Source organism: Chanodichthys erythropterus, chromosome 24 (assembly GCF_024489055.1).
Source record: "Chanodichthys erythropterus isolate Z2021 chromosome 24, ASM2448905v1, whole genome shotgun sequence".
Taxonomy (NCBI): Eukaryota; Metazoa; Chordata; class Actinopteri; order Cypriniformes; family Xenocyprididae; genus Chanodichthys; species Chanodichthys erythropterus.
Window position 1 is genome coordinate 2820378 of NC_090244.1, and position 22123 is coordinate 2842500.

At 36.9% G+C, this 22123-nt stretch overlaps 1 protein-coding gene across 1 annotated transcript; it reads right to left on the reverse strand.

Moving 5' to 3' along the window:
- Positions 1 to 2687: 2687 nt before the first annotated feature.
- LOC137015581 (mucin-2-like) lies at positions 2688 to 5908 on the reverse strand. The gene is made up of 3 exons (XM_067380630.1): positions 5689 to 5908; positions 4590 to 4724; positions 2688 to 4345 (listed from the first exon to the last, which is right to left on the reverse strand). The coding sequence occupies exons 1-3, from the start codon at positions 5906 to 5908 to the stop codon at positions 2880 to 2882; spliced, it is 1821 nt and encodes a 606-aa protein (XP_067236731.1). The 3' UTR covers positions 2688 to 2879.
- Positions 5909 to 22123: the final 16215 nt, after the last annotated feature.

Here is a 22123-nt window from a genome sequence, read left to right on the forward strand (position 1 = left end):
TCCCATGTAGAGCGTTCCAAATCAAACATCTTCCATGCTGTCTTGGAAAGCAGTTATCTATACAGGCAGCATACTAGGTTTTGGACCACAATCTATAAACCTGTGTAAACATTTAACCTGTGTCTTTTTAAATGCTTGTGTTGACAAACCAATGATCCCGAATGTATTTTTGAAGTCCTGGAATACTCATGGTCTACTAAAGTTCCTTTTTTATAGTCCATGGATTGCACTGAATAGTTAAATATGTTTAGCTGAGCCTGTTTTACTCTATACAACACGTTTTGAAAGTGAGTCAACTTCAGTTTGAATTAAACCATATTAAACATTAGCAGCATCTACAAAACATGGGCTGCATCTGAAATCGCATTCATCCCTACTATATAGTAGGCATATGTCTGAATTCACAGTATTCATAAAACCGTAGTCAAAAAGCAACCGGATGACCTACTAATTCTGAAGTGTGCATCCGATGGACACTTTACCATGAGGCCACGGGAGAGGATTTGTGAATGACAATGAAGTTGGCAGGTCACATGATAATGACAACATGATGAATGTAGTATGTCAGATTACAATCAAACGACACACATTCATACTATATAGAATGTACTTTTTTACTGGTCATGAATAGGGTTGTCAAAATACCGACTTCGGTACCAAGTCGGTACTGAAATTTTAAAAATGTGATGATGCCAGAAAAATGTGACGATCCCCCTAGAATTTTGAGTGCTGTTGAGTGGATTTTTAAATGCTTCTGAGTGGCCATTGGGTTCAAGCACTCAATAGATACGCCAATGGCCAATCACAGACGTATCTGTTGAGCTTGTGAACACAATGGCCAATCAGAGGCATTTAAGAATCCACTCAACAGCATTTACATTTACATTTATGCATTTGGCAGACGCTTTTATCCAAAGCGACTTACATTGCATTATACTATACATTTGTATCCGAGTATGTGCAATCCCTGGGATCGAACCCATGACCTTGGCATTGCTAGTGCCATGCTCTAACCACTGAGCTACAGGAAAGCACTAGCAGCACTCAAAATGCTAGGGGGAAATGCTGGTATCATCACATTTTTTAAATTTCAGTACCCAAGTCGGTACTTTTGACAACCCTAGTCATGAAGTAATTACATATTCAAAAGAAATAACTAGAGACTATGAGATTTCAGATGCAGACACAATCATCTTATCAACTGGTTCTGGGCCTGGAGGGCCACTGTACTTTAGAGTTAGCTTGTTCAGGTGTGTTTGGCCCTGTTTACACCTGGTAATAAGATGCATTTTGTTCGATCGGATCACAAGTGGATGAAGCTAAATACAGGTGTAAATGGGGTCTACGATGTTTTGAGCTTGTCCACTTTCAACCACTTCCAGATGTAGTCAAGAACGCATTCGACCGGACTGCTTTTGTAGTGTAGACGCTCACTGCCTACTCTCCGACTACTGACCTGGTGCGGAAACAATATGGGAAGCACGCTAGCCAGACAGGATTTAAACTTTGTTGGCTGAAGACCAAAGTTTGGTTTGAAGACGAAAAATTTACCAAACGTAGATATGTGCCGATATTCGGTAATGCGATATATCATGATAATGAACATGCACGATATTGTTATTGTGGGCACTTCAAAATACCGTAAATAATAATTTATTACCAATTATTAAATTTTTTATAATGCATTTAAGAATACTTTTCCCATCAACCGTATAAAATGCACAACACCGCTGTATTCTGCGTCAAAGGGACACGCGCTCAGATGTAAACAAGTTCACCGTGCATGAGAAGCACATGGCCAAACGAGTGAAGGAGATGCGCTGAATGAAAGTGCACATTCACTCTCTGACAGCAGAGGGCGCTGATGGAACAGCAGAAATGCAGCGGTTACCCCAGAAACAAAGCAACTGTGCTAGTGAAGTTTTTAAAATGCTCCAAACAGCCATTAATTTTTTTGTAATCTCAAACTTAATAGGCTATTTATTTTCAAACTTAAACATTTTTATATTTTAATCTGGACTACAACATGCCCTAATGATTAGAAATGTTCTGATTATTTGTTATTGTTCAGTAGAACTTTGAGACATACTGCTTCATTAGTTAACTTTTTAATTCATTATTACCAAACTGACAATGAAAAATACTTATAAAGCATTAATTATTCTTAGTTAATGTTAATTTCGTAGTTACTGTTTAATAACATTACTAAAATCAAAAGAACTTATTTAATGGACCTGAGATAAAACTAACAATGATCAGTTGTGTTTCTTAACACTTTCTGTAACAAATGCTCAATCTTGCTCAATCTTAGTTAATGCATTAAATAATGAGACCTTATTGTAAAGTGTTGCCTGTTGTTCTTTATAGCCGAATTCTTTTGCACTTGGTGTATTGTATTATTGTATTTAAACATTCAGAGTTCTTAAACCTGTTATACTATGACAACACTTTTTTTTTTTGCAACTTATTTCAATATCGTGATAATACCGTGATAAAAGCTTCAGCAATTTATCGCAACATGAAAATTTGATACCGACACATGCCTAAACGTAACATGCATTCAGTGTGGACCTGAGGCTGTCAGAGCAGAAACAAATGTTGTTTTTCCCGTCATCTCCACACACATTCATATGTCTATTGCATGAACTTATTTTGTCCATTAGATCAAAAGATCTGAAAAAACACGTACATTTACCCGCCCATAGACCCTCTCTTCAAAGAAATCAGGACAGAAGTGGTTTAAAGTGTACAAAAGTCTACTACCCCCATCTACTTGTGATCCGATCAACCAATACGCATTTTAATACCAGGTGTAAGCAAGGCCTTTGATTAGGGTTTGATCTTAACTCTGCAGGACAGTGGTCTTCCAGGGCCCCGCTTTATGAACTTTCTCTTACAATGACGTATTTAATGAGTCTCATTGATCCTTTCTTGCCCCTCAGATTTGTCCTGTACCTGCCCTTCCGTCGCCTTCGGCCTCTCCAGCTTAGAGCTGCGAACACCGAACAACAGCAGCAGAATGTGACGGTAGCGCAGACCGCTAAGGCCACCAGTACGGTGTTGGCCGCCAAATGCCACACCGATGTCAAGCTTCCATCCCCTCCGGGTCGAGGTGCGTCACCAGTAGTGATGTTCCGGCTGATGTAACCCTTAGTGTCGTTGGGGTACGGTTGACTGTCCACCGTGCTGCTAGTAGGGGCAGTTAGAGAGGAACTCAAACTACTGGTGGTTGGCGAGTTGCCCATACGGGTGTGAGTTAAAGTAAGGGTCAGGTGTCTAGGGGTTGTAGAGCCATCAGTGGTGATTGTGGCAGGACTGGTGGTTGTTGCGTCACTGCTAATTGTCTGTTTTGGTTGGGATAGAGTAGTAGTTTGGGTTGGGATAGTCTCATATGCAGTCTCATATGCAGGGGTAATTTGGGTTGAGGTTTGTAAGGGCACGTTTGCAGAAGTTAAGGGCTTCCACTGTGGCGTAGTAGTGGTCTGTTGGTGATTGAGGGTAGAGTCCATTTTTGGCTGTGACGTAGTTGAAGCAGTTGTAGCTTGTATGGTCTCATATGCAGGGGTAATTTGGGTTGAGGTTTGTGAGGGCACGTTTGCAGAAGTCAAAGGCGTTGTGGTTGTTAAGGCCTGGGTCTTGAAAACAGTTGTTTGCGCTGTAGTTTCTGGATACTCTTCCGACTTGGCAGACTTTGAAAGCGAGGTAGGTTGCACCGTGGTTAGGGTTAGGGGTTGTTGTGTACTTGTCAAGATCTTGGTAAAGGATTGCGTAGTGTTTTGAGAAGCCGTCGCCAAAGATTTTGTAGTCTGTAATCCCAAAGGCTGTTGGGTAGTTGGGGAACTTTGAGCTTCATTGATTGGGATTGAGGTCAAAGTAGAGTCAAAGTAGTCACTTGTAGAGTGTGGGTGGGCTGGAGTTGAATGATCTAGTGAGGGGTTTGGGATGCTAGTAGTTGTATCAGGTTTATCCGTCAGAGAGGTGGTTTGTGTAATATGATGCAGGTTTGTTGATGGCGTAGTAGTCGTCTGTTGGGGATTGAGTGACGTAGTTGATATGATGTGTTCTGGTGTGCTTTGAGTAGTTGTAGCCGGTATTGTAGTACATCGAGGGAGGTTATGTTGCACTTCAAGTGTAGTAGGAACAGCGTGAGTGGTTTGTTGGGGGGTTGTGGGTTTTTTTGTACTAGTGGAGGCAGGACTGATGGAGCGGACGGGCGGATAGTTGAACTGACGCTTGTCGGAGGTCAGCGGCTCGGAAACATTGAGCCGCGAGGAAGACATGTGAGGCAGAACGCGCACATTGGTGGTGAAGTACTTCCCAAACACCAACAGGTCGGGATCCACACCTGAGCAACAGATATCGCAATCAGATTATTTATGAACATGCTTGTAGGCTGAGGGAATGCTCATTTCATCCCAAAATGCCTACAATTCTAGTGCACACAGTAAATCCTTTAAATTATGTTGAAAAGGAATTTTACATTGAAGACCTTTCATGTAGGCATGCAATCCTCATTAAAAGAGTAGGAAAGATCATCATGGTTTTACATTTCCTCAAAGCAAAGTAGAGTTTGGTGTGCAGTTTCTCACCTTTAGTGACATTATAGACGATGACATTTCCTCTGTGGTGAGGAATGCAGCTCTCAGCGGACGGACATTGCAGATGAAAGCAGTTCACACTGTCCTGAGTGGTGTTGAAATGAAACACAGCCAGGTTGCAGGAGACTGTGCATGCAATCCATAAATTAATTTACAAAAGTCTATTAACAAGGTCTTTCTAGTTGTTGAAGACTATGAATTAGAATATAGATTTATGCATTTCCATTGTAAAGTGCAACCACATTCTTCAAAAAGTCAAAACGATAATGCAATTACACATTTATTTTTCACGTTTAATCATTCAATTAAGAAACAAACACCCCAAAATGTCAATATGGATATATTTAAGATATACTATATGATATAATTATATTATTTCACTTAATAGAATTCCTATTTATTCATTTTTATATGCATTTTAGTTTATACTTTTAACTTGGCATTGAGTACAATGAATACTGTTGACACTTACTGCAAATTGCTTATGATGTTCCATAATTTGTAATTTACTAAAAGCATCTACTATAAATGCAAATGTATGCATTAGAGTATCTGTATTATTTTATGTGCATTATGTAGCATTTGTATTGTGAGGATCGAAAAAGTATTTGTACTCTACAGTCATAATGTCTAAATGTCAATTTTGTCAAGTTAAACATTTCACAGAAATAAGTTTGTGAGGTTCAAAATGAAGACACACTTGGTCACTTAAAGCATCTGAATGTAATTGCAAATGCTGCAGGATTTTTTTTCTCTTTACTAACTTCATTCTGCGTAATCATTTCTCTTTTGATCAACTGTTTTGGTGTTTTTTTAATGAATGCATGAAGTTCACACAGATGATCTAGCAGAGGAACCACATGTGTAGAGAATCACATTAACGTTCCTCTAACTACAAACACGTGTTTTCATGTTTTTTATCATATATAAAACGTTTTGTGAAACGTTTTGCTTGCGCTGTCTTTCTTTCAGATGAATAACACTTGCTTAAATGTTTTGTTATTTAACGCAATGACGTTTTTGAGTATGACAGAAGTGCTCTGGGGCTACTTTAGTTAGTCAGTTCTTCAAATTTAAAGCATAAACTCACAGTTTGGCGTAAGACAGCAGGCTCTGCTGCATTTTAGCGCAGACTCCTCCTGATAAACCTTCAGGATGTGAGCTCCTCTGCGCTGAGATTCCTCTATGTCCACATACAGTCCTGGAAATCTGCGGATCCAGCAGCTCTTATAGTAAGATGTCGGAGAGCAGCTGGAGTCCGAGGAGCAGATCAAACCCAGAATCCACAGCAAACTCCATGGAACGGTCATTGCGCGCTTCATTCGGCTTATCTGCGAGGCTGGACTCGAGTCATCTTGTTTTGAAGCGCTCGTGTGTTTCTGGCGCAGGTGAGCGGAACCTGCGCAGACCGTAACAGGTGTGTGATGATGATGAACGCGCGTGAAGCGAGCAAGAGCGCGCCAAGGTTTGGAGCTCATCCATTCATTTATTCTTTCAACTAAATAAATTCCTAAAGTGTTTTTTTTTTTTTTTTTTTTTTTTTTTTGTAAAGATATAGGCTGTTTATTTGTCCTTCATTTTGATGTTTCAAAACAATCATGACTTTTTTTGTATATAAACATACACAGGATGTTCTATAAAATGCAGCTTGTGTCTGACCACTTCAAAGGAAGTCAAAACCAAATCGAATTATGTGTAAATATAATAAATAAATTGTACATATTCTAGAAACCTTATGTAGCCCCGCCCCTTTTCAGTGCTTGTTGTCTTTTGACCTCAGGTTTATATGTTTATGAGATGAAATCTTCCCGGTCTACTAACATTTGTTAAAACATCTGCTTTAAACAATACTCGTGATAACTCTACATTAAATAAATCCACTTCACCAGCTAATTATTCTTTGACAGCGTTGCTTCCGCAAAAACGGAAGTTCAAAGACAATATTCTAAAGATGGCTGCGCGCACGTTTCTCTTACTCTTATGGTCTTTATAAACAATTTATTCATGCTAATTGTAATCTGCCAAAAATGGTCGCTCGAACGCTTTCGATTTTCTTTTTTCGGACGAAACATCATCAAAATAAAAGTACTGTCATTATTTATCACTTTATTTAAAGGTGCATTATGTAATATTTTTGCAGTAAAATATCCAAAAACCACTAGTCCAGTGTTATATATTTTGATCACTTGAGTACTTGGCTTGCAATATCCCAAATGTTTGCAACTATTTGTAAATCGTGAGAAAATTGCAATTTTAACCAAGGATCCGGGACGTGTGAGGAGTCGCCTGTCGATGGCGTCATAGCCGCGTTACCCTCGGTTTCCGGCTTTATTTTGTAGAAACCATGGAGACACCAAAGACGCTTTAATATATTACATGTTTTAATAGACAAGGGACCAACTGTTTTGATATATTTATAAACAGAAAACGAATTATTGTTATATAGCTCAACATGTTTAGTCTTATTGTATAAATCTAATTTTCTTGATTTTTTTTGCGAGAACCATGCTTTACCATACCTCAGAGAAAACACTATTTAGTGAAGTAGCTAACATAGCATAATCAGATGCAGCATTATTTTTAGTAACAGTAATACAGCATTTTCTCCATCATACAATATGTTTTAAAATTAATTGCATGCCATTTATCAACACAATCATCCAGCATTTAATATGATATTGTAAAATGGATCTATCTTACTGCAGTGTGTAACAGTGTCTCACAGCAGCCGCCGAGCGAACGCACAGAGTAACGTTATAACATCATTTTCAAAACTCTCAAATGTATCTAATATGATAAACAGAGCTGCGTTTCCTCATACTCATGACCGGAAAAGTGGAAGCGGCGCCGGCGACTGTGTCATAATAAAAGTCCCGCTGCTCGTGAGGCGTGTGTTGATCAATCGCTCCAGCTCCTCGTTCAGCTCCACAACACTCGCTCCTGCTCTGCTTCATACTACAGTAACGTTAATAATCACATCCATGAACATGATTTCTTCCTGACTCCAATCCCTATTCTTTTGCACCGTCCGTTGAGGTGGAGACCACATGTCCCAAGATTCCACGCTCAAACTTGGCGTCATCAAGCTACGCCTTTGTTTTGAATAGGCCTCTAGCGGACAAAATTATACCTTAAAGCAATGGGGCACAGCAAATCTTGCTATTTTGTAAAGTAATTTCATAAAACAGCAACTAAAATACATTAAGAAGAACTTTAAAAGAAATATTAAATGTTTGTTTAATTTTGTACATTGAACAATGAATTGTGTTTGGCCCGAACATGACGCAAACATACTGTTTGTAACATTAATAGAATGTTTTTTTCCCTGTAATGTCTTCTTTTTTTTTTTTTTTTTTTTACTTTCTTTTTATTGGGAAAAGCAAAACAATACAATATTTCCATTCACAGATACAATTTATCCTTTTTTTTTTTTTTTTTTTCCCCTTTTTTTTCTCCCTCTTTAAACATACATAAATATGTAAATGGACACATATACACATACGCATAAAAATATGCATAATCAAAAACAAACCAAAAAACACTTTGATCAAAATGAAGGAGAAAATAATTACAATGGATCACAAAGTACTATAGTAAACAATGAACAACCCCCCCACACCCTTGGCACACCACGACCAACACACATATTACTGGTTATTTATGCAATGCAACCAGTACAATAAAAAATAAATTAATTAATTAATTAATTTAAAAAAAAAAAAAAAAAAAAAGGCACACATTCAATTGGGTAATACCACTAAATCAGTGAAATAGGAAATAAAAGGTTGCCATTTAAGGAAAAATTTGTCTGTACATCCTCTCAACGTGTATTTAATTTTCTCAAGTTTTAAAAAATACATGACGTCTCTGAGCCATCGGGAGACATAAGGATATTTAGCTGACTTCCAGTGTAACAATAAAGAACGCCTTGCTAGTAAAGATGTAAAAGCTATGATGTCCTTTTGTGTAGGGTTAAGTGCAAGTGAGGGGTCAGGAATTCCAAATATAGCAATCAGAGGACAAGGTTGGAGATTTACCCCAAGAACAGAGGACATAATATTAAAATAACCCAGCCAAAAATCTTTCAAATCAGGACAAAAAAAAAACATGTGGCTAAGATGACAAGGTGAGCCATGACATTTATCGCATTTGTCTTCCACGTCTGGATATATTTCAGATAGTCTAAGTTTAGAAAAATGTACCCTATGTAAGACCTTAAACTGAATAAGTCCAAGACGAGCACAAGTCGTGGTAGAACGTATCCTCTCTGTGGCCTGTTCCCAGGACTCCTCCTGAATTTGTATTCCCAGTTCCCTTTCCCATGTACGCTTAAGTTTGTCATTTGAATCATCGCTAAAAGCTAAAATAATGTCATACAGCCTAGAAATGATTCCTCTGTTATGAGAGACAAATGAAAGCATGGTTTCCCAGCAATGCTCTGGAGGTAAAGAGGGGAAATTAGGGAAACACTTAGCGACAAAATTACGAGTTTGAAAATAGCGAAACAAATGACTAGCAGGGAGTTCATAGCGAGATGACAAATTGGTAAAACTGTCGAAGACACCGTCTACATATAAATCTCTAAATTGTGTAATACCCTTGTCATACCACAGTGAAAATGTCGAATCCGAAAGCGATGGGGGAAATAAGTGGTTGTCATTGATAGGACCCAAGGAAGAACCATTTACAAATTTAAAGTGTCGTCTAAATTGATACCAGATTTTGAGCGTGTTAAGAACCACTTGATTATCGGTATATAGAGAAGGTGTTGTGGGTAAAGAGGTATAAAGTAAAGCAGGTACAGAAGATCCCTTACAGGATGATAGTTCCAATTTACACCAAGAGGATCCGGGGGAATTTAACCAGTAGCAAAGTTTATGAATGTGAGCCGCCCAATAGTAATTTAAAAAATTAGGTAATGCTAGTCCCCCACTAAGTCTGCATCTCTGCAGTAGAGTTTTACGAATCCTAGGTGGTTTTCCACCCCAAATAAAAGAACAAATTAACTTATCAAGTGCGTCAAAAAAATCCTTTGGCAGAAAAAGAGGAATTGACTGGAATAAGAATATAAATTTTGGTAAAATATTCATTTTAACAACATTGATCTTGCCGATTAAAGAAAGGGGAAGGTTACCCCATCTTTGAATATTGGTTGTAATCTTAGAGATAAGAGGAGTGAAATTCGCAGAAGCAAGGCTAGACAAAGAACGAGTCACGTTGACACCGAGGTATTTGAACCCTGATGGACTAAATCGAAAAGGCAAATCTGACTGTTGCATATGACATGCTGCAGTATTAATGGGAAAACACTCACTTTTCTCCAAATTTAATTTATAACCTGAAAAAGAGCTGAAGTTCTCCAGAATACTTAAAACAGCAGGGATAGAGAGTGAAGGATCAGATATATACAATAGCAAATCATCCGCATACAATGATAGTTTATATTCAGTTCTATTACGGATGATTCCTTTGAATAAAGGGGAAGATCTTAATGTAATTGACAGAGGTTCGATAGCAATAGCAAAGAGCAAAGGTGATAAGGGACACCCTTGGCGAGTTCCCCGTTCAAGGGTAAAATAATCAGAATAAACATCATTAGTATGAACACTGGCCTTAGGAGATGAATAGAGGAGGCGAATCCAAGAAATAAAATTTTCACCAAATCCAAATTTTTTTAAAACTGCAAACAAGTACTCCCACTCTACCCTATCAAATGCCTTCTCGGCGTCCAAAGAAATCACAAGCTCAGGAAGTTCAGCAGAGTGTTTAGAGTAAATTATATTGAAAAGTGTACGGGTATTAAAAAACAATTGACGTCCCTTTATAAAACCATTTTGCTCTTCGGATATAATATGAGGAAGCACTTTCTCTAAGCGGGATGCAATTACCTTAGCCAATACCTTGACATCAGCATTAAGCAAAGACAATGGTCTGTAAGACCCACAGGAGGTTGAATCTTTGTCCTTTTTGAGAAGGAGAGCAATAGTGGCTTGTGTCATGGTTGGTGGTAAAGAACCACTTTCCAGGGATTCAGTGAATACGGATAAAAGTAATGGTGCCAATTTGCCAGTAAATTTTTTAAAAAATTCAATCGGAAACCCGTCGGGGCCTGGGGCTTTATTAGATTGCATGACATTAATTGCATTTAATACTTCTTCAAGAGAGAGTGGAGAGTCCATTTGCATGGCAGTAATAGAATCAATGACAGGGTTCGAAAGATTCTGTAGAAATGTATTCATTTTGGTGTTATCAGTAGGAAATTCAGATTTATATAATAAAGAGTAAAATGATTTAAAAGTAGCATTAATTTCTAAGGGGTCTGCAGTAATAGTGTCACAAGTGTTTTTAATAGTAGGTATCAAGCGGGAAGTGGCCTGTCGTCGTATCTGATGTGCCAGTAAACGACTTGCCTTTTCACCATGTTCGTAGTATGAGCCACGGCTACGTAGTAGCAAGCGCTCTGCCTCTTTAGTTGAAATAAGATCAAATTCTGCTTGCAAATCGAGACGCTGCTTGAGTAGTTCTGGAGAAGGGTTCAATGCATATTTCTGATCAAGGTTACTAATCACAGATGTAAGTGCATTAAGCTTACCATTAATCTTTTTATTAGAAAGAGCAGAGTAAGAAATAATTTGACCTCTCAGGTAACATTTAAGTGTTTCCCACAGCAATGAATACGAAGAGGAGTCATTGTGATTAAAAGACAAGAACTCATCAATAGAGTTTGAAATGAGTTCACAGAATTCTTTGTCTGCCAAAAGAAGAGAGTTAAATCTCCAAAGTGGTGGGCTAGGTTTATAATCAGAGAGTTGAATATCTAATAATAAAGGTGAATGGTCAGATATTACAATACCTAAATAGTCAGAAGAATTAACACATGAATTAAGTGTACTATCAATAAAAAAGTAATCAATTCTAGAGTATGAATGGTGCACCTGGGAAAAGAAAGAGAATTTTTTAATAGATGGGTTACGGGATCTCCATGGATCAATAAGACTATTCTGTTCCATAAAATCAGAAAATGCTTTAGACATAACAGATCGAGTCAGATTTCGAGGATTAGACCGATCCAAGATTGGGTCAAAAACACAATTTAGATCCCCACCAAGGATCAGCAAGTGTGTGTTCAAGAAGGGGATGTTACTCAGAAATCTGTTAGCGAATTCAACATCATCGAAGTTCGGGGCGTATACGTTTACCAACAAAACCTTTTTTTGCATCAGGGTCCCAGCAACTATGAGATATCTGCCATTCCTATCAGCAATAACATCAGTGGATGAGAACTGAACTTTTTGTTAATTAAAATGGCGACCCCCTTGCTTTTGAATTAAAATTTGAGTGGAAGACTTGGCCTACCCAGGGGCAATGTAACCTACACTGATCTTTAACACGAAGGTGAGTCTCCTGCAAAAATACTAAATCAGAGTTTAAACGTTTCAAATGCGCAAAAACCTTAGATCTCTTAACAGGATTACCCATACCACGTATATTCCAACTGATAAATCTGAGAGGTGTGCCTGACCCAGCAGTGCTGGGATATATATTGTCATTAACCATCTGAATAAAAAAAAATTAAAATGGTCATACAGAGCCGAGGTGAAACACCCTCCCCACCCCCCACCCCAACAATCCCTTAAACACAAATACACCCAAAGTCCCCATGTAACCCCAGAACAAAGGAGACAGCAGTGTTTCCCACAATAACCACAAGTTGTCCACAATAGTGTTGAACAACCCGGAGATCATGCCGAACCAGCAAAAGCGAGAGAGAAAAGAAAAAACTCCCGCCGATCTCAACATTAACAAATGCGCATGAATACTGTAACGCACGTGAAAATACAAATAAACAAATAACAGTAAGTCCTCAGTCTTGCGCAAATAGATGCAAAAGCCATAAAATGAGAAAATACAAAATATGGTATAGTCTTGTTAACAATGTCCAGTAAGGTTGAGGAAAATAAATATAAATAAAATAAAAACCCAGCAAACACAAAACGTTTTTACAACTTTTCACAACGTTGTATTTTGGTTGCAATTAGGTAATGTTGTAGTACAACGTTTTAAAAACGTTTTAAAAACGTTTTTTAAAATAAAAAAATAATGTAACCAAAATAAAACGTTTTAAAAACGTTGTGAAAATACCAAGCTGGTATGTTTTCTTTAAGTAGTCAAAAAAACGTTAATATCACGTTTGTCTACTACGAAAACGAAACTATACCAAATTGCAACTTTTGGGAGACGTTTTATTCAGGTGTTAAAATAACGTAATCTGCACGTTGGAATACGACGTTTAAAAACGTCATGACAGTACCAAAATACAACCATGTCAAAACAAAGACTATGCTAGGGCCAAAACACATACATTCTGTTTTTTTTTTATTATTTGTTGTGCAATAGCCTATAGCCTACTTTTATTTGTACACCACGTTGATCATTTCTGGTATATAAAACATATGTTTTCTTTAGTCAAAAAGAAAAAAAGAAAAGAAAAAGAAAACGTAAGTATTCTAAAGCTATCTTATATTATATTATATTAACCCCCCCCCATATTCAAATCCATCAGTTACAACCCCCCCCCCAATATTTCAACATGAAAATTACAGTAGATCTATACTAAAATATGTATAATTCATTTATTTTGTAACAATAATTTTGTTTATAATCGAATATGTGTTTGTCATAATAAATTAGTAAAAAAAAATACCCCCCCCCCCCTCCATTGAACCGATTGGTAACGCCCAACCAATGCGCATCGCATTTTCACCAAAACAACGCCAGTGGCGCTCTACTGTTTGAATGAATGAGAGCGGGTAGCACCAAAAAAGAAGAGAACCGCTGCCCAGCCGACTATATTAAACTTCTGTTCAAAGAGAGACGTTAAAAAGAATAAAGCATGTACTGAGAAGGAGGTATGAAAACATTGTAATAGTTAAGTACACTCCACATATATTTTAGCTAGCTAATCCATTGCAATTTAGCCATAACTATCAGTGTAACTGTAACCAATTACTAAAACAGCCATCTATTTTGTTACTTCATTTTTCAATAGCGTCTTATCAGTGACAAAAGTATTCAAATCGGTGTTTGTTTTCTTCCTTAATTAATCTGATTTTTGAATGAATTGGCTGAATGAACGATTTAAGTAGCTCACTCATTAAAACGTCGAATCGCTGCCACCTACTGGCGGTTTCAATAACATAATTTATTTATTTTTAGAATCACTCCGTTATGTTAGAATTTGATGAATAGTTATTCCATAAAGTTATGATAGATAGATAGATAGATAGATAGATAGATAGATAGATAGATAGATAGATAGATAGATAGATAGATAGATAGATAGATAGATAGATAGAGAAGAAATAAATTATCCAATAACGCTACACATAAAACAGATTTTTTTTTTAATTAAAAAAAACACAAAAAAAACAGGCAGCATACCAACGCTCAACCCCCCCAATGTTGAAACCAAATCTACGCCCTTGACTCCATCAGTAGCCTATTGTTTTAACGCTGTAATGTAAACGATAGCTGCTTAACTTTTGACATGTTTAATTGGCGTGCGCATTTAACATTTCGAGTCCCGTGAGCAATCGGATTGGAGTCACCATGGAAACGGGGCGGCAACCAGGCGGCAACTCAACCAACTGACAAGTGTCAAGCAAGAGCACGACCGTCTGTCACTGTTATTTTCACTGCTTTCAGGTAAGTTTAGTGCCTAAAATTACACAAATAATACATACAACTGTTCTTGACACGTTCATACATGTAATTGACAAGCTTCTGTTGAATATTTTCTTCATAGAAAAGGTTTGTTGTCTTTGGAAAAAGATCGTTAGAATCTCAACCGTTAGGCTAACTTTAAGAGGTAGACTAACTTGACTTAAACTCTTATTTATGAAAGTTTGGGCTTTTAATCACATTTTATGTGTAGATTAGAGGTTTTGATAGTTTTGTAAATGATTTTCTGCCAATTTGTCAATGGATGATTAGAAAATATAACTTAAAAGTATGCGGTGTACTGTTAATCGGTGACGTCACTTATATAGAGCATGAAAATGGGGTGAAACTAACGTTATTTCAAACATGTTTTGATATTTCATGGTAAATAAATATTGATTAAAATTGCACTGTGATTTCAGGAGCGTCAGATATATGAATAATTTATATTTATTGCGTCCAAACATAATTAAGTGACATTGTATGAGGAATACTAAATAAGTAAAGCTACAAATGTAAATGCTGGCATCTTAAGACTTTTTTTTACACACACACACACACACTCAGACAAACACACATAGCCTATATATACATATATATGTATATATATATATATACACATATATGTATATATATATACACATATATATACACACATATATATGTTCTGTATATTATTCTTTCTCATTTCTGCATTTCACCTCTATTCTATTTTTTTTTTTTTTTTAATAAACCTGACATTGAATACTACATTTTGTTGGCCCTGTGACAACTTGTTTATGTTCCTAGATTCTTCCATGTTAAAGTTTGATCAAAAGTTTATCAAGTATTCAAAAAATTCATCAAATATTTTTTGAGTCCTCTATGGCCATCTTGTTTAACTCTGCATTGAGGACACTTGGTATAGAGTTAGCAACCTACAGTAAGGTCCAACATAATTCAAAATGAGACAGATGATAATAAAAAAAGTACTGAGCATTGTGAATGTAAGAGCCTCACATTATATTAATAACAATCATTGTTGGTGTGTGAATTGCATTTCAGGGCAGTTTGTGAAGACGAGATGCTGTGACAACCTGGACAGAAGTCAGTTCCAGATCCACCTTCAACACCAGACTTCTCATATGGATTGCTGTATACTAGCATATTATTATTCGCTTCAGAATTGGGTGCATGCAGACAAATGTTTATAACATTCTTTCTTTCTGGTGTTGTGTCGAATTCTGTGACCTACCAAATCATATGACTATAGGCATTGCATTGACCTAATCTGACTAAACCTAACCCTAATCCTACCCTTTTGATAATTAACCATGGTTTTACTATAGTAAAATCTTGTTGTTGTTTTTTTTTTGTTGTTGTTGTTTTTTTGACGTATTGATTACCATTTGTATAATCACACAAATACCATAGTTAAAACTGTTTTTCTAGCAGAACCATGGTTCATTTGTGGTAACCATGGAATTACTACAATGACTATATTTTTTTGCTTTTAATCATGGTAAAACCATGATAAATTTCCATAACCTACACCTTATAACCTACTAGGGTCACATAATTTAGTGGGTTACAGAATTCGGCATTATAACTGTTTGGATCAGCAATTAAAGGGTTAGTTCAACCAAAAATGAAAATAATATCATTAATTACTCACCCTTGTGTCAGTCTACACCCGTTAGACCTTCGTTGATCTTCGGAACACAAATTAAGATATTTTTGCTGAAATCTGATGGCTCAGTGAGGCCTCCATTGCCAGCAAGTTAAAGGATTAGTTCACTTTTGAATGACAATGTCCTGATAATTTACTCACCCCATGTCATCCAAGATGTTCATGTCTTTCTTTGGTCAAAAAGAAATGAAGGTTTTTGATGAAAACATTCCAGGATTATTCTCCTTATAGTGGACTTCAGTGGACTCCAGACGATTGAAGGTCAAAATTACAGTTTCAGTGCAACTTAAAAGGCTTTCAGTGATACCAGACAAGGAATAAGGGTCTTATCTAGCAAAACGGTCAGCCGTTTTTTAAAAATACAACTGCATATGCTTTATAAACAGAAATGATCGCCTTGCGAGTGCTTTCATGTTCCGTATTCTTCTAATGCTGTATATCCAATGCCTTCCCTATTCTACGTACGGAAAAAAACTGAACTGGTGCCGGGTTCGTTCCGTAAGTTGAATAGGGAAGGCGTAGGACATACAGCGTAAGCTTTTGAAGCATACACAACCCAGGAGCACTCGCAAGGCGATCATTTGTGTTTATAAATCATATACAGTTATTTTTTATTTTTTTCGAAAATGACTGATCGTTTCACTAGATAAGATTCTTATTCCTTGTCTGGTATCATTTAAAGCCCTTTTAAGCTGCACTGAAACTGTAATTTTGACTTTCAACCATCTGGGATCCATTGAAGACCACTATAAGGAGAATAATCCTGGAATGTTTTAATCAAAAACCTTCATTTCTTTTCGACTGAAGAAAGAAAGACATGAACATCTTGGATGACATGGGGTGACTAAATTATCAGGACATTGTCATTCAGAAAGTGAACTAATCCTTTAATTTACACTTTCAGTGCCCAGAGAGGTACTAAAACGTTTAAAACAGTACAGCGGGCCTACTAATATTAGTATTGGGTCTTAATATTGTAGAACAGCACAAGGGTGAGTAATAATATTGACATAATTTTCATTTTTGGGTTTACTATGTCATTAAGACAGCTCCTAGCTGCCACCTACTGGCATAACAATGTAACCTGCAATGAAAGCGCTGAAAAATCGAGAAATCGCTAACATAGTTTCTCAAAATCAGGTATTTATTGAACAATAAACTTCTTATTTAATATATATTTTTTAAGTTCCGATGCCTATATATCTGTAATTTGTGTTGAAAAAAATCCTTAAAATATAAGCATTAGTTTTACTGCAAACAAGTGATTAAAATATAATTATTATAATCGCAATAAAATAATTTGTATCTATTTAAAATGAAATACTTTACAATTTACAAATTAAATGTTTTTTTCTTCTGTAAAAACATCTGTCCTCTGAAATTTCTTGGAATTTGTTAATGATCCATATTTAAATTCGCCAGTCATTGCATAATTTTCATGTGTTTTATTTATTTACATATTTACCTTTTTTTCCATATCATGTTACTTTTTTTACATTTTGTGAATAAATATGAGTGACAAAATTTGTGTGTAGTATAAATTATTAGGCCTACATATATGTTAATGTAGGCTTATACAATGGACAACAACCAGAGGTCTGCTCTACAGGTAAGGTAGTGCAATGTAAAAAAGTTCTGCTGAATATTCAGATTTACAGAAATGTTGTAAACTGACATAATAGCTTATGATGAATTATAAAGAAATATAAAATACACCACTTAATGTATTTATCTTACTATACATTTATGTTTTATATATTTGTTTTATATGGTTTTAGTCATTTTATCTGGAAAGATAACACTAAAAAAAACATTTTGATGGCAGCATATGAAGTACCAGTTTGGACGTGTCAAGTACGTTTTTAAAACGTTGCAAGGAGACATTCAGACGTGATAAAAACGTTATAAAGACTTTTCTGCAATGTTGTGAAAAAACGTATTTATAACGTAAAAAAAACCCGACATCTGTCGTATTAAATACGTCCGATTAAAACGTTATCACGACCTTTTCACAACGTGAAAAAAACGTTTTTACAACGTTATTGTGTTTGCTGGGAATGTACCTGCTACAAACAGACCAAAATTACACTAATTTAGTAAGTGTAGCAAGCCAGAAAAACATCTAATACTGAACAAATAGAGATTTAAGACTGGAGTAGAACAGATCTGAAAAGCTATTGAAGCTCACCCAGGAACCAAAGTTTTGACAAAGTCGCTGGCTTCCTCCGCAGAAACGAAATCCTTCTCAACACCGTTGTACGTGATGCGAAGTCGCGCTGGATGAAACAGACCATAACGCGCACCATCAATGCCACGAAGTTGGCGTCTGACCTCATTGAATGCAGCCCGAGCCCGAGCTATCTTGGCGGTGTGGTCAGGGAAGACTGAGACGGTCACGCCTCTGACTTTAATCTGTCGGAGCTCTCTAGCGCGGCGCAGAATGTCCATACAGTCACTGTGATAATGAAACCTGCATACAATGGCTCGCGGACGGTCACCAGGCTTGGGTTTGGGTTGGAGGGTCCGGTGGGACCGGTCCAAAAGCGGCTCCTTTTCCAGATTGAACGCTTCCTTCAGCAAGGCGGCCACAGCTGCAGTGGTACAGGTGTCAGGGCCCTCCGGTACTCCCACTATCCTAACGTTGTTGCGCCGTGATCTGGACTCCAAGTCTTCACATTTATTTTCCAGCTTGGCTACGCTAGCTGTGAGGCACTCGATAGTAGTTTTCATCTCGGCGATGTCATCGGAGCACTCAGTGAGTGCATGCTCCATTTCTCCAACCGTACCTTTAAGCTTGGACATGGTAGCCTCGGTAGCAGCTTTATCATTCGCCAGCTGTGACTTTACCGCTTGCAGGTCGAGCCTAATAGTAGGCAGAGCATCCCCGAGTGTATCCTGGAGTTCCTTTTTAAAAATATCAGCAATCTCTTTCCTCACCGAGGCCAACAACTCAAGCTTAAGTGCATCGATGTCAAGGTTAGCATGCGCCGAGGCGCCCTCGACCTCTGAAGCAACAGATGACCCACTTGAGGGTGTGGTCGCGAATTGAGGACTAGGCCGCAGTTGTGTCTGAATGGTTTTGCGAGTTTTAGAGTTCTTTCCAGCCATCTTACGCAATCCAGAGTTAGACTTCCTAACAAAAAAAAAATCAGCGGAGCAAGACTATGCTGAATATGTGTCGAAAAAGCGCAAAAGAATTACAATATTAATCAAAATCGGCAGGAGCTTCCAAACTCACGTCTTACTCCATTAGAGCTCAGCAGCGCCCCCCCCCTGTAATGTCTTCTAATGTTTTTTAATACTTCTTTCAGAACATTCAGAGAACATTCAAAAAAGTAACATTCCCGTAATGTTTACAAAAATATAAAATGGAATGTTCCCTTTACGTTCCAAGAAAAAAAGTTCTGTAATGTTCAGAGAACATTCAGAATACACATTATTATTTTTAATAATTATAATAATTATATTTTAACATATACATTTAGGAGGTGTTACGATCAAAATATCATAAAATGCTAGGCCTAATAAAATAATAATAATGATCAATGTCTTGAAGACATTGCGTTGATTCAACATACAGATCTTGTAAAAAATTCAACTTTGAATTATAGGTATTTTTGTTCACTTTTTTCAAAAATTCAGCATTAAATGTTATATCAACATTGTTTGTTGAAACAACTGACAATTTTTCAACCATATTTCAACATTGTAGCTCATTCATGTGCTGGCTGGGAACGTTTCATAACGTAATGTTCGCTGGGATATGTCCCGTGCCAGCTTGCCCTGTGGAACACCATTGACTCTTTGTTCCTCAGATGAGAAGTGTTTGATTCCTCCTGGAGAAATCAGAGAGGATTATTCTAACTGTGCAGGCCCGGATTTCGAATCACAGAAGCTGATACTGTTTTCCCCGTTTGTGACTCATTTCCACTGTTTGTGTGTGTTACAGCCATGTTTGCCAAAAGACACCTGGATCAGGTAGCCGAGTGGCTTTCACACTCCATTTTCCAAAATACAGCAGATCTATGAAGGCTGCAAATACTGGCTGGAGAATGAACTCTCAGAGCCAAGGTGAAGTTGTTGCACTGGGATCAGCCTCGAGTTTGCCAGGTCAGGCACTGAGAGGACACAATCCGACCCGAGGGAGTCGGGAATTTGAAGGGCAAATGTTTAGTTTGACATGCACCATGAAAACACTCAACAGATTAGACACTAGTGGCATTTCTTGCTGTTACTAAGAATGCTGATACTTTTATTCTGACATTTACAGGAGCCTGGAGTTAAGATAAGTTAGTAAATGAAGCAACATCATCATTATTATTAAGAGTATTACTTTTACAGCATCAGTACAATATAATAGTATTATATTTTATTATAATTTTTAACGAATGATGAACTACAACATGCCACTAGATGGCGCAGGATCCTTTTGAAACTCAAATGTCACGCTGATTGGCTGATGGATCCCAAACTTGTGGTGTGACGTCAAAGGTAGTAGAAAGTAGAAATATAAGTCCATATCATACTTTGGAAAAGTATTGGCACATTTACTAATGAAAATATCCTGCAAGATCTTAGACATTATGTTAGGACACTATGAATCTACTAAAGACAATATTTGCTTTGTTATAAATTTGTTATTTCAAATTCTATATACACTACAACGAAACTATTTTTCTTGTTTTAGTTTCAACATCGTTTTATAAAGACAAAACAAAAATAATGACTTTATTCAACAAGTTGTTTGCATCCAGCGTTATTTTTGTTTTGTTTTTGCAAGCAAAAAGTATTCTCGTCGCTTCATAACATTAAGGTTGAACCACTGCAGTCACATGACTGTTTTAATGATGTCTTTAGTATCTTTCTGGACCTTGAAAGTGTTTATATAGCTGTGTATGGACCAGTCATATACCTCTCAGATTTCATCAAAAATATCTTAATTTGTGTTCTGAAGATGAACGAAGGTCTTACAGGTGTGGAACGACATGATGGTGAGTAATAAATAACAGAATTTTCACTTTTGGGTGAACTAATCCATGAATTACATCATTGTCATATAAACACACCCTTTTTCATAATTGAACTAGAAGTTAAAGGTGCCCTAGAATCAAAAATTAAATGTAAATGTACATGTAAATGACATAAAGTGAGTCTCAAACGCCATTGTTTCCTCCTTCTTATATAAATCTCATTTGTTTAAAAGACCTCCAAAAAACAGGTGAATCTCAACATTACGTAACAGTCAGGATCATTAATATGTACGCCCCCAATATTTGCATATGCCAGCTCATGTTCAAGGCATTACACAAGGGCAGCCAGTATTAACGTCTGGATCTGTGCACAGCTGAATCATCAGACTAGGTAAGCAAGCAAGAACAATAGCGAAAAATGGCAGATGGAGCAATAATAACTGACATGATCCATGATAACATGATATTTTTAGTCATATTTGTAAATTGTCTTTATAAATGTTTCGTTAGCATGTTGCTAATGTACTGTTAAATGTGGTTAAAGTTACCATCGTTTCTTACTGTATTCACGGAGACAAGAGCCGTCGCTATTTTCATTATTAAACACTTGCAGTCTGTATAATTCATAAACACAACTTCATTCTTTATAAATCTCTCCAATAGTGTGTAATGTTAGCTTTAGCCACGAAGCACTATCAAACTCATTCAGAATCAAATGTAAACATCCAAATAAATGCTATACTGACATGATCCGACGCATACATGCAGTATGCATGATGAACATCTTGTAAAGATCCATTTTCAGGATTATATTAGCTGTGTTAACTTTGTTTATGCACTGTATTATAGTCGAGAGCTCGGGGGCAGGGAATAAGAGGAATTAAAGGGGACGCAGCCTGAATCCGTGCATAGTTAATGATGCCCCAAAATAGGCAGTTAAAAAAAATGAATAAAAAAAAATCTATGGGGTATTTTGAGCTGAAACTTCACAAACACATTCAGGGGACACTTTAGACTTATATTACATCTTATAAAAACTGGTTCTAGGGCACCTTTAAGACAAAATTATGATCACCAGAACAACAGAAATAACTTCAAATCAGTTTCAAGGGATAACACACGCTCTTTATTCCAAATATCAAACTCTTATCTGACACGTTTGTGTT